Genomic DNA, 13,567 nt, shown 5'->3' with positions numbered 1-13,567 from the left:
GTCTGGGGTTTTGAGAGACCTTTGTGTCAACAGGGAACTAAGGTCTTTGGGTTTTAGAGACCATTATGTCAACAGGGAACTAAGAGTGGGGTTTTACTTGGAAGCATTCTTGTCCTCCTGGGCAGGCCTCTCCCCTGGACACACCGGGTAGCGCTTCCTACGCAGCTGGAAATGGCCCTGCCTTTGCTTGTTGGTCTCACAGCAGTCGTGCCCCGGTCACTTCCCCTCAGTTCCCCGGGTGGGGCGGCCCTCCGGCTGCCCCGAGAGCAGCCTCTGATGAACCAGCTGATGCTTATGTTGTTCGGAGACCCTCGTAGTGTGCCGGTCAATGCTTGCCTTTTCTTTTTCTTTTTCCACAGGATTATTTTTACCCAAGATACTTAGGTAAGTCTCAATTACTTCTCTACTCTGGTTGTCGTAGAGGCATAGTTGGGGGTGCGTGTTTCATGTTGGAGGAATCTCCTCACCACGTAACTCTTGGAAGGAAGATTCTTAATCACATGGTGCACGTGGAACTGTCCGGAACATGCAGGTCAGAAACACAAGTTTCTCTGTTTATTTTATACCACAGCTTTATTCCGTGTTAGTGGAACCTCAGGTGAATGCTGTTATCTGCAAACCCCTTCTCTGAGTTGATGCCAGGCTCAGCTCCTTGTCAGGACGTGTAATTGATTCTGTCCTCCGGTTTTCCGATCTCAGCACTAATCACTTCTGAAGTCATTGAGGACCCCAAAGGGGTCCATGTTCATGTGGGCTGTATTGACTGATATTTACCGTATTCTTAATTAAAACCGAAAACACCGAATAGTGTTTCTGTTTAATTTGAAGAACGGGAATGCACAGACGTTATCTCAGCCATCAGAGCAGCTGGTGCATGTGGGGCAGCCTCTGGAGACCCCCACTGTATACTTGGGAAGGGAGGACAGCAAGAAAGTGAAACCCAGAGACCCCGGGTCAGCCTGTTAAACTGACACCATCTTAGAGCTCTTTGAGTGCATTTCACTTAGAAGGAGAGAAATGTATTCCAGGGTCTTCCTTTTTAGTGTTGCAAAGTGCATTTTAGTAAATGTCCTCTTAAAGGGTCCTTCCCCGGGTCCATATCTGGAACAAACACAGTGGGTCTGGCACTGTCCCAGAAAGCCCAGGCACCAGCGAGGACTGAGTTCTGAAGCAGGGGGTGGCCAGCTGTCCACAGCACACCCACAGGAGGCCTTCCGCTGTTCATCCATGCCTTTCTGCGCCTGGATAAGCAACAGTAACCCGCTGAAGGGCCAGGTCGAGAGGTCCCACACCGTTCTGCACAATCTCACGTTTCGGGTCATCCCTGGATGTGCATGTGCCAGGCCTCGCCTCCCCCCGCCGCCCTAGCGGGATGTCTGCTGTCAAGCTGTGTCCAGCCAGCCAGAGAGCATGGAGGGGCTTTCTCCAAAGCAGAGTGGCTTTCCAGTTAAGCACAGCGTTTCCCAACGGGGGTCGACTGGAAAATGAAGTTTAGCTTTCCGAGTACCGTCAGGAACTTAGTGAGCATTCCCGGTGATTCTCCCATACGGCAGGAGGAACCCCCTCGAAACGGCGGGCGGTGCTTTACGCACTTAGCGACTGGGATGCACAACTCCGCTGAGTTGGTGGAGGCGGTTTCCTGTTTGTCGGGGTTGGGGCTAAAATGTTTTGTATTAACACCAGCTAAGCGGCATTGTTTCTGGAGGATGATAGCACCCCAGGTAAGCAGAGTAACTGCCTCTCCAGAGCTTCTCAGAAGCGGAGGCTCTGCAGTCCATCCGGTCTCATAAGGATGACTGACATCCGTTCCCTTTCTTCCTGCAGACTGCATCAACAAGTATGGGTCTCCGTACACCAAAAACTCAGGCTTCGCCACCTGCGTGCAAAGTAAGTCGGCCTCCTTTGCGCCTTCCTGGGAGCACTGTGGGTTTGGGCGGCTTTAGGCTTGGCTGTGGTTTGTGGAGGGCCCTGAATAGTTCTGTTTTTTAAGGAGCTGTGGTCCCTTGCCGAGGCCTGCTCCCTTTTCGCCAAACTTTCTTTTTTAAACAAGTAAATTTTGACGTTTTTAGCAATAGGCAATAAATGCACATGGAACAAAATGTAAATGTTTCACAGGGTGTGATGTGAAAGCCCATCCCCGCCTCTGAGTCGTCCAGACACCACCGTAGTTACAGTTCCAAGAATCTTGTGCTTAGACGTGTGAACATGTGTGAGCGGCCTTCCGCTCTTCACACGCGTGGCGGCTTAGCGCACGCGGTCTGTCCCGTGCCTCTGCAACTCTGTCTGCACAGGAGACCCTCTCTTAGCGTGTCTCACCTTCACGCTGGCATTTCCAGCCGGTGCATCATGCGAGCTTAGCCCATGCATGTTGGCTGATGTCCAGGTTATTTCCAATTTCCATCATTATAAACAAAACTGGTGCGACATCCTCATGCACCTGTTGCCTCCCACACGTCTGAGTGTCTGCGGGATGCGTTCCCAAGGATGGAATCGCAGAGGCAGTCCTCATGTTTCCTTTGGATACAGATACTGCCAAATTATCCCAGAGCCAGCCTTAGCCTCCGCCCCTGCAGGGGTGAATGAACTGTTTTTTTAAACTTTTGATCTCTTCCAATGTAAGAGGTGAGAAATGACATCAGTCATTTCAGGTTTTTTTTTTTGTTGTTGTTTAACTAATGAGTAAAGCTGTGCTTCATAGGTTTAAAAACTGTGTATTTCTTTTCCTATAAACTGTTGTTTATATTTTTTGCCTGTTTTTCTCAATTTGTAGGAGTTTGCAAATTAGCCATTGGTAGTAAAGTTATCAAAAATTTTTTCAGCTTGCCACAAGTCTTTTTTATTATTTTAAAATTATCATGCAATAAGATTGATTGTTTTGGATGTCCTGTATGAATTTTAACATACCTGCAGCACAACCCACACAGCTCCCCTCGCACTGGGTCTGTGGTCCGCTGGCGTCACCTGTGTCTAGTCTTAGATGAAAGCCCACCTTGGTGAGTCCCCGTGGGCGCCGAGAGCGGAGGCGTGGCGGGACGGAGTCATCCTGGGAGAGGCAGGAGTCTCTTCCCAGGCATGGCTTTGGAGCTGGATCCCAGTCAGCAGAAGGAGTCAGAGGTGGCTCAGTCCCGCTCCCCAAGCCCCACGCGCTGTCCGTGGGTGTCTCTGGCCTCCCGGACTTGTATCACAGACCCCAGCCCAAGAGCCACAGGCAGAGGAAATGCTCAGTGTAAACATGGGAATGGGAGGGTGGCCCTGCCCTGTGGCCTGGCCTGCCCTGACCTGCAACCATGCACAGTAGCCAGGTGCCACGTAGGGCCCAATGTCTGCATTTGGGGCAGAGGCTCCTGCGCGCTCAGAGGAGACAAGCAGATCCTGCCATGCGTGTTTTATCTTAGTGATTGCTAAACCAATCTCTTCTTTTAAATTCTGTATTCACACTTGTTATAGTCTCTTAGTTCCTGGGCTTGAGGCTTCTCCCCAAGATTGCAAAACAGTTACCTGCTGTTAGGTGTTTTCATCTGTGACCCGCCTGTAATTTCTTTTGACGTGATGGATGAGGTGGGGATCTAGACTGCAGGCTCAGTTCCTGCCCCAACACCACATATTTGAGTGTGTCTCACCCCAGTGCCTCCCCTGCTGCCCCAACACCACACATTTGAGTGTGTCTCACCCCAGTGCCTCCCCTGCTGTCCCAACACCACACATTTGAGTCTGTCTCACCCCAGTGCCTCCCCTGCTGCCACACCACACATTTGAGTGTGTCTCACCCCAGTGCCTCCCCTGCTGCCAACACCACACATTTGAGTCTCTCTCACCCCAGTGCCTCCCCTGCTGCCCCAACACCACACATTTGAGTGTGTCTCACCCCAGTGCCTCCCCTGCTGCCACACCACACATTTGAGTGTGTCTCACCCCAGTGCCTCTCCTGCTGCCAACACCACACATTTGAGTCTGTCTCACCCCAGTGCCTCCCCTGCTGCCCCAACACCACACATTTGAGTGTGTCTCACCCCAGTGCCTCCCCTGCTGCCACACCACACATTTGAGTGTGTCTCACCCCAGTGCCTCCCCTGCTGTCCCAACACCACACATTTGAGTCTGTCTCACCCCAGTGCCTCCCCTGCTGCCACACCACACATTTGAGTGTGTCTCACCCCAGTGCCTCCCCTGCTGCCAACACCACACATTTGAGTCTCTCTCACCCCAGTGCCTCCCCTGCTGCCGTCCTCATATGCTGGGTATTTGGGAGATTTTCTGCCGGGTTTCCACAGGCCGTGGCCGCAGCTTTAGACTCGGCCTCATGCACGTGGGTGGGTCTCCTATGCCCTCCTCAGTCTTTTTTCTGGTTGTCTTGCTTATTTTTTAATAAAACTAAACCTTAAAAATATTATTAAAAACCTAAAAAAGCCCTTTAGATATTTTTAACTGGGCTTGCCATTCATATATCGGAGACTGTGTCTGAACAGCGTTGCGCTTTCCTAACCCCGGCACCGTCCTGTCCGTCCCTTGGAGCACTTTTCTTCCTGTGCATCCCGTGCTTCCTTTGCTCAGTTCACTTCTGGCTATTTGCAGCAAAGAAGGCCGTCCTTTTCAAGGCATCGCCTCGCTTCCTTGCGTGGATGAAGAGGAGTGATTGCTACATGTTCCTTTCTGTTCCCGCCGCCCAGTAGAGTTATCTTGTTTTGGTTTATTGTTTCCTTTGTGGTATCAGCATCCCCAAGTGCGGCCAGCTGGGGAGAGGAGGGCACGGTCAAGATCCTTGAGTTTGTTCCCTGTGTGATAGGAAGAGAATCTCTTGCTGTAGCTGGTGCCAGAGGCAACACATGCAGTTTCTAACGGGTCCACCTGCCCCAGGCCAGAAGCTCCGGCCACTCACCCTGAGCCGGCCCTCAGAGGCTGCCCTGCCTGTGGCCTGGGTCTCTCAGCTTCTCCTCCAGAGCACGTGGCTGGGGCCTCTGATGTTCGCGTGCCTCAAAAGATGCCTGGCGGTGAAGAAGGTGCTTTGGTGGCCTGGCCACAGCAGGCAGCCTTGCACTCCCTTGGGAAGGCGCCTCCCGGAGGATGCGGCTGGGGCAGCCTCACACTCTGTTCCTGTTCATCGGTTCCCTCATGAAAATTCTCTGACTTGGTGCTCACGGTGCTGTCCTGGCTTCAGTTCACTGGTTATCGGTCATTGTGAAATTAAAGCCATAGCCCCATAAAGTCCAAATTCAGCCCCAGACAAGCAGGCCCCCAGCGGGCCTTGCATGAGAGTCTGTGGCCCTCAGGGTGTCCCAGGACCCAGGCGGCACAGTGGACGGAGGGAGGAGGCCTGGGAAGAGTGTAGGCTGCGTTCCCAGGTGCCCCTGAAGAGCTTCTGCTTCCATTTCTTTCCTTTCCCACGGACACATCCAGCTTCTCCACTGCGAACACGCCCGTCCTGCCCTAGCGGCCACTTGGTGCTTGGATTTCTCGGCTCCTTTGACCCATGGGTTTCCCCAGGAAGGTCAGGTCCCCACAGGCGGTGGCCCAGGCAGCGGTCACTGAGCCCTGGCTACCAGGATCCCACCCCCGCCACGGGGAGTGTCCCCTCACCCTTCCCTCGGGCAGACAGGGCTCTGGTCCTCGCTGGTCACTACCCAGGGAAAGGCCCTGGCCGCCCGCACCGGCTTCAGATTCCAGCCACAGCCACAGCCGCTCCCTCCTGTCCTTCAACGCAGTCATGGGCCAAGCTGAGATAAACCCTTCACCTCCTGAACTCTCCGCAGGCGCTGGCGCCCAGGGCATGACCAGCCAGGCCACCGATACCCTAGGCCCAGCTTGCGGGATGGGGGTCAGGGAGGTGGGCGGGGATCAGGGAGGTGGGCGGGGTCAGGGAAGTGGGTGCCCTCGGGGGCCTGCAGAGGTTTTTGTCTCCATTGCTTTCCCTGTTGTGTGGAGGAAATTCCACAGATATTTGCTGGGCACCGGCTGACTGTCCACCCCTCAGGTGTGGTTCCGTCCTTGCATCCTAGAGGTATCAATACATTCCCAATAGGGAAATAAACAAATGAGTTGGGGGAGGCCCCGGGGCAGGCGGCATGAGACTGGGGACCGCTTAAGATCTGGGCACCTGGCAGGAGCAGGCACTGTCCCTCAGCCTCAGGGACAGAGGTCTTTCCGAAAGGCGTTCCAGGCAAAGTCAAGACCGGGTTCCCAGCCCTTTGCATCACATGGGCAGGTGTCCACTTCTGAAATGGCTTTAATCTCTAACCAAACATCGTAGCGGCAGCGCACAGCATCCCCCAGACATCCCTCCACGGTGGGGGCCTCTGAGGAGGTCAGGTTCTGGTGCCGGAGGGTTGGGCCCTGCACAGGCCGCCTGCCCTGCACGTGTCTGACTCCCTCCTGCCCCCAGAGCCTCTTCATCTGAGGCCAGGGTGGAGAAGCGGATGCGCCCCTCATTTCTCTAGTCCAGGCCAGACCTCCCCGTTCCAGGCCCTGCTATGACCACGTCGACGTCTCCAGACGCCCCGCGGACACAGCACCCAGGTACGGCGGGGCGACAGCAGTGTCAGGGATGGGGCCCCGGCCGGCTCCTGGTGGATGTGCTGATGCAGAATCCCTGGTCCTGGTCCTCGTTTCCTCGTAACTCCGAAGGCCAGCCCCAGCCCCTGTGTGCTTCAGAGTAGAAAGCATTTATAGTGACCTGCTGAAAATAGCATCTTAGAAACACTTCGAGACGCGAGCTCCGTCCACACCCACAAGTGTTCTGTTGTCAGTCATTTGTGCAAAACAAGCAAACTGGAGGTGTAGGGAGGAAACTGTGGGGTATACTGAGGAAACTGAGGCTTATAGAGGAAACTGTGAGGCAGACAGAGGAAACTGAGGCGTATGGAGGAAACTGAAGCATACAGAGGAAATTGAGGCATATGGAGGAAGCTGGGGCGTACGGAGGAAACTGTGAGGCATATGGAGGAAACAGGTGTATGGAGGAAACTGAGGCGTATGGAGGAAGCTGGGGCGTATGGAGGAAACTGTGAGGCGTGCGGAGGAAACTGGGGCGTACGGAGGAAACTGAGGTGTATGGAGGAAACAGGCATATGGAGGAAGCTGGGGCGTATGGAGGAAACTGAGGCGTACAGAGGAAATTGAGGGGTATGGAGGAAACTGTGGGGCGTATAGAGGAAACTGTGGGGCGTATGGAGGAAATGGGGGCGTATGGAGGAAATGGGGGCGTATGGAGGAAACGGGCATACGGAGGAAACTGAGGCGTACGGAGGAAACTGGGGCGTATGGAGGAAACTGTGGGGCGTACGGAGGAAATTGAAGCGTATGGAGGAAATTGAGGTGTATGGAGGAAACTGGGGCGTATGGAAGAAACGGACATATGGAGGAAACTGAGGTGTAAGGAGGAAACTGGGGCGTTGGGAGGAAACTGTGGGGCGTTGGGAGGAAACTGTGGGGCGTATGGAGGAAATTGAGGCGTATGGAGGAAACTGGGGCATGCGGAGGAAACTGAGGTGTATGGAGGAAACTGTGGGGCGTTGGGAGGAAACTGGGGCATACGGAGGAAACTCGGGTGTACGGAGCAAACTGTGAGGCATACGGAGGAAACGCCGTGGGGCATACGGCGAAGCGTCGCGGAAAGAAGCCAGTGTGGTTGGGCAGCTTCCCCAAGAAGCCTGGGACTCGTAGCCGGGGCCTCTGGTGAGCTCGGTGCCCGGACCCGCCTAGGAGGACAGGGGCTGTGTCTGTGCCGGCCACAGGCAGTGACTGTATGCCCTGGATGAGCTGGAGGAACTCAGCTTTGTGAACCACAGACCCGCCCGCCGCTCACCCTGGCACCGGGCACCCCTGACCCCGGCCAGGTGGGGAGTGAAGTGGCTCCTGCACTGACAGCCGAGCCCAGACCCTCTGGTGGAAATGCCACATTCTACAGACCTGGTGGGAAATGTCACCTTGGGAGCCTCAGGAACGGAAGCGACACACTGGCAGTGAGAGCCCATGCACTGAAGACTCGACGTGCCCCCACCAGGGCTGACCCCTTAGGACAATGCTGGCCCAGTGCCCTAGGGCCCTGCTGGCCCGGCCTGCACTTTTCCCAGGGACTGGTCCTTATTGAACTTGTGTGGAATCAATGGAAAGGAGCCCTCTCTCAGCCAGCAGGGGGGCCCTACCGAGGGTTCCCCACGGAGCCCTGTGTGGCTAAGCTGAGCGTGGCTGAGTCCTCATGTGGGGCTGAGCTGAGTGTGGACCGTGCCCCTGAGCACTGCCATGCCCAGCCCCGAGCTGCTTCTGCTCAGCCAGCAGCCATGAAAGGATTCTTTGAGCTCCGGGTGTAATTGTCGTTCTTTCTGCCAACTTCCCGGGGCTCAGGCTTGCGTAACTGCACTGTCGGGGGCTTCCCTGCCTGCCTCTGGGACGTGGTTTGGGTCCGTGTCCTGGAAGCGTGTTTGTGAGCAGCTCCTCATATGAACGTGTTTGTGAGCAGCTTCTCGGATGGGGGACTGCTTGGGAAGCAGCTGCACTGGCATGGGTTTCCACCCTCAGGCCCTCACCCGTTCCCCTGACCTCTGGCCCTGCAGGAGCTGAGCCCAGGTGACCACCCTGAGAAAGGGCAGAACACACCTGGCCTAAAGCCATCAAGACACGTGGAGAGGGGGGCAGCTAAGCAGAAAGAGGGGGGCTTCCTGGGGGACCCCTCTGGCAGTGCAGCCTGGGCCTGGGGTCCTCCCCGCCACACCCAGCAGGGAGAGTTCACCAGAGATGGGCTAGGGCTGGCCAGGGAAGGCAGAATGTTCCGAGTCTGCCTGGAAGCCCCCAGGTCAGCTGGGGGTTCTGTGTGCCTACTCCCTGGGAGGTCTGAGCTCCCAGGCCTCACGCCAGGCAGTTCCTGCTCCTTTGCCCTCGGCCCTTCCCACCTCACGTCCAGGCCTGCTGGCACTCCCTCCCAGTTGATCTGAGTTTTCCTGGAGCCGGCCCCAGGGCCCGCCAGCCTATTCTATCAGCCCTAGGCCAGCACAGAGGGCTCGGGTGCCCGGGGCCTGCCTCAGCCTGCGCCCCTCAGAGCTCCTCCGGACTGGACCCGAGACCCCACAGCCGCCCCGATCTCAGCTGCGTTGGGTGCGGGGGGGCAGCTGAACATGATTTTCCGCTTTGTGTCCCCAATCAGACCTGCCTGACCAGTGCACGCCCAACCCCTGCGATAGGAAGGGGACCCAAGCCTGCCAGGACCTCATGGGCAACTTCTTCTGCCTGTGTAAAGCTGGCTGGGGGGGCCGGCTCTGCGACAAAGGTACGTGAGGCTGAAGACAAAGGCGGGGTCTCCCTCCATCTCCGGCCCTGCCCTGATCCCCGCTCCTCACTCCCACTCCAGGGCACGGCCATCCTCAGGCTGCTCTCCGACAGCCCCAAGGAGGCTGCAGCCCTGAGGTATCCTGGAGCCCCAGGAGAATTGGGAGGAGCTGCGGTCTCCTTTCTGGGAGCAGGGCTGGAAGGAAAGGAAACACCAAGTGATTCCTCAGCACCCACTGATTGAAAGGCGGGGGGGAAATTTCACCTCTGACCATCCTTGAGTGCAGACCTGTGGTGTCAGTGAAGACCCTGGAGGAAGAATAGCTCCAGGGCCTGGTGGAGACCCATAGTGGAGAGCCCAGCAGGCCAGCCTGTCCCCTTTGGCAAGTCCCACCCCACAGGTGGCCTGGGAGGGCTTTGCTAAGGAGTGGCCAGCTCTGGCCTGGCCTTGTCTGTCCTCGGCACCCAGAGGTCACTCCTGGCCTGCAGCCTCCTCCTGCAAGCACATGGGCATCCAGGGAGCTGAGCCCTGTGGGCTGTGACTGCCAGCAGCTCCCCAGGCTGAGACCACAGCTGGGGATCCCCTTTGCCCTCCCACCATCTACCTCCACACGCAAGGCCAGGACCAGGGGCCATGAAACAGTAGGGCTGCTGAGGGGGGTGTGAGGTCCAAGCCCTGGGGTCCCTCTCTGCTCCAGGGCTGGGCTGTGCACCTCCAGGATCTCTCTCTGCTCGGGGGCTGGGCTGTGCACTCCCAGGCTCTCTCCCTGCTCCAGGGCTGGGCTGTGCACCCCCGGGGTCCCTTCCTCCTGCTCCAGGGCTGGGCTGTGCACCCCTGGGCTCCCTCCCTGCTCCAGGGCTGGGCTGTGCACCTTTAGGATCTCTCTCTGCTCCGGGGCTGGGCTGTGCACACCTGGGGTCCCTTCCTCCTGCTCCAGTGCTGGGCTGTGCACCCCCCGGCTCCCTCCCTGCTCCAGGGCTGGGCTGTGCACCCCCGGGGTCCCTTCCTCCTGCTCCGGGACTGGGCTGTGCACCCCCGGGCTCCCTCCCTGCTCCAGGGCTGGGCTGTGCAACCCCGGGGTCCCTTCCTCCTGCTCCGGGGCTGGGCTGTGCACCCCTGGGCTCCCTCCCTGCTCCAGGGCTGGGCTGTGCACCCCCGGGGTCCCTTCCTCCTGCTCCGGGGCTGGGCTGTGCACCCCTGGTCTCCCTCCCTGCTCCAGGGCTGGGCTGTGCACCTCTGGGATCTCTCTCTGCTCCAGGGCTGGGCTGTGTACCTCTGGGCTCCCTCCCTGCTCCAGGGCTGGGCTGTGCACCTCTGGGATCTCTTCCTACCGTAGCCAGGGGTTGTGCACCCTTGGGCTCCCCTTCAGGCCCGTGCTTGTTCCCAGATGTCAACGAATGCAGCCAGGAGAACGGGGGCTGCCTCCAGATCTGCCACAACAAGCCGGGCAGCTTCCACTGTTCCTGCCACAGCGGCTTCGAGCTCTCCTCTGATGGCAGGACCTGCCAAGGTAAGGCCCTGGGGTGAGGCCTCTCTCCTCTCTCCTCTCCCCACCTTCTATTTTTGGTCATGTCTGCTCTTCTGCAAGCGGCTGCTGCTGGCTGGGTTCCTGTGGTTCTGGATGGGATGGGGCATCCTGCAGAGACTACACAAGCCCAGGCCAGCCGCAGCACAGGGAGCTGCTCGGCACCACACCAGGATGACTCACCCGGCATCTGAGGGCCAGGACTCAGGGGGCTGGCCCAGCCCATGAGGCCACACTGCTGGCTGTAGGGCCTCGTCCATTCCCCAGAGCCTCACAGAGCCTGGAAGTGCTCCAGGCACTTGTGTAGTGAGCTTGTGGGTCAGGGCTCCAGGCTAGGGTCCCCCCGCCGTCCACTCTCCCCAGCATCCCCAGAAGCACCCCATTGTTGGTCTCCCTCTGTCCCCTAAATATAGCCCTGCCCTCCCCACTTCCTTTCATATTTCAGTCTGGGGTTCCCTCAGCCCAGGGCCAGAGCTGGGGAGCCCCAGGACACCCCAGAAAGTCACTGTGAATGTGCGCGTCCCCGACGCTGTTCCAGGTGCTGCTGCTGCCACTGGCCCTTTGCCACTTTGCAGGGGGAGCACCTTCCTCCTCCCTCCCCACGTTGTATCTGGACATGCCCAGGCGTGTCCCTGAGAGTTTCTGGCATAGTTCTTAGCGCTGCTGCTGACTGTCTAGGACACCGAACTGCGTGGACAGGACAGACAGTTGCTCAGGGAGAAACAGCCCCAGGAGCTGGAGAGTGAATCTGACCAGACAGGAGGGGTCACACCCCATCCCCCGATTTCAAAAGGCAGCTGCTATTTGTGTCCACTTTGGTGGTTCCCTTCCCTGACCACCCAGGAGTTAGTCCTGTGTGCAGATGACGTGATTCCCATCTTAACACATAAACCCATTTCCCCGTTGAGGACAGAGCCCCTCCCATCACTGCTCTATCCCTGACCTGGAAGACAGCAGCACCCCAGGTTTAAAGAGAGGTGAAGACTAGGCCGATCCTGAGAGATGACATCTAAAGCATCTCCCATGGGTCCCTGCACCGGTCGGGCACTCCCGGCAAAGTCTAGGCTCACAGTTACTGCCCACAGTGACAGAGGCATTCCCGTCCTCTCCTCCTCCTCCCCATCTTCCTCCTCCTCCCCCCCACTCCCCCTCCTCCTCCCCCCACTCCCCCTCCTCCTCCCCCACTCCCCCTCCTCCTCCCCCCACTCCCCCTCCTCCCCATCTTCCTCCTCCTCCCCCCCACTCCCCCTCCTCCCCATCTTCCTCCTCCTCCCCACTCACCCTCCTCCTCCCCCCACTCCCCTTCCTCCTCCCCCCACTCCCCTTCCTCCTCCCCCCACTCCCCCTCCTCCTCCCCCCACTCCCCCTCCTCCCCATCTTCCTCCTCCTCCCCCCCACTCCCCCTCCTCCCCATCTTCCTCCTCCTCCCCCCCACTCCCCCTCCCCCTCCTCCTCCCCCCACTCCCCCTCCTCCTCCCCCCACTCCCCCTCCTCCTCCCCCCACTCACCCTCCTCCTCCCCCCACTCCTCCTCCTCCTCCCCCCACTCCCCCTCCTCCTCCCCCCACTCCCCCTCCTTCTCCCCCCACTCCCCCTCCTCATCTTCCTCCCCATCTTCTTCCTCCCCCTCCTCCTCCTCATTCCCCTCTTCTTCCTCATTCCCCCTCCTCTTTTTCCCCCTCCTCCTCCCCCATCCTTATTTCCCCTCTCCTCCTCCTCCCCCACCCCTCCCCACCCCCTCCCTCCCCCCTCCCCACCCCCTCCCTCACCTTCTCCTCTTCCTCCCTGCTTCTCCTCCCCCTCCTTCCTCCTCCCCCTCCCTCCTCCTCCTTCCCTTCCCCATTCTCCTCCCCATCCCCCTTCTCCCCCTCCCCCTTCTCCTCCCCCTCCTCCTCCTCCCCCTCCTCTCCATCCTCTCCCTACCCCCTCCTCCTCCCCCTCCTCCCCTCCCCCTTCTTCCCCTCCTCCTCCTCCTCTTCCTCCTTCCCCTCCCCCCCTTCCTCCTCCCCATCCTACTCCCCCTCCTCCTCCCCCTCCTCCTCCCCCACCTTTCTCCGTGCCCCTGTCTTTGCTCTCCTCTGGTGACTAAAGGGCTCTTCATTTCAGAGTTGCCCCTCCTACCCCAGGGTGCTTGGCCGTAAACAGCCTCTGTCCCACATTAGATGCTCGAGTCTTAGGATTGTGGTTTAACCCCGTAGTGAAAATTGATTGAAACCAGTAAATGCTTCTCTTTGGGGGTGGGGTTTTAGTTTCAAATGCCCCCAGGGGGTTACTTTTTACTGCCCCGTGTCCTGTAGCACCGTCATTTAAATGGAACAGCACAGCGTGCACCGCCGCCCCCCACCCCTCGACCAAGCAGGGCCCTTCCCAGCTCTCCATCTGCTGGGCTGAAATCAGCCTTCCCAGCCGGGCCTTGATCAGAAGCGTGCCCCAACACCCCGGGAGCTGCCCGGTCAGGGGAGGAGGGCAGGGAAATGGGGCCAGGGCGCCCCACAGAGTCTGGGTGCGACGTCCGGGTGGTGCCCTGGCCAGTCCCTGCAGCCGCCTGCCCCAGCCCCGTCTGACATGCCGCTGTGCTGCGGTTGGCCGGTTTTTTTTTTGCTTGCAGACATAGACGAGTGCGCAGACTCGGAGGCCTGCGGGGAGGCGCGCTGCAAGAACCTGCCTGGCTCCTACTCCTGCCTCTGTGACGAGGGCTTTGCGTACAGCTCCCAGGAGAAGGCTTGCCGAGGTACCCACGCCACGCGGTCACCCTCTCTTTCTCTGACGCCCAAGTCTAGACACGGG

The 13,567-nt window shown here is 58.5% G+C and overlaps 1 protein-coding gene across 2 annotated transcripts in view; it reads left to right on the top strand.

Annotated features, from left to right (window-relative positions):
* GAS6 (growth arrest specific 6) overlaps positions 1-13,567 on the top strand; it is a 47,367-nt gene that overhangs the window by 14,991 nt on the left and 18,809 nt on the right. For both annotated transcript variants that reach the window (XM_055360277.2, XM_063697605.1), the window contains exons 3-7: positions 360-384; positions 1,825-1,887; positions 9,134-9,256; positions 10,644-10,766; positions 13,389-13,511. In XM_055360277.2, coding sequence (XP_055216252.1) covers positions 360-384; positions 1,825-1,887; positions 9,134-9,256; positions 10,644-10,766; positions 13,389-13,511 — 457 coding nt within the window. The remainder of the gene's footprint in view (positions 1-359; positions 385-1,824; positions 1,888-9,133; positions 9,257-10,643; positions 10,767-13,388; positions 13,512-13,567) is intronic.

This window comes from Gorilla gorilla, chromosome 14, assembly GCF_029281585.2.
Source record: "Gorilla gorilla gorilla isolate KB3781 chromosome 14, NHGRI_mGorGor1-v2.1_pri, whole genome shotgun sequence".
In the NCBI taxonomy this organism is placed as follows: Eukaryota; Metazoa; Chordata; class Mammalia; order Primates; family Hominidae; genus Gorilla; species Gorilla gorilla.
The sequence above is the reverse complement of the archived record's forward strand: the minus strand, read 5'-3'. Positions and strand labels throughout refer to the sequence as shown.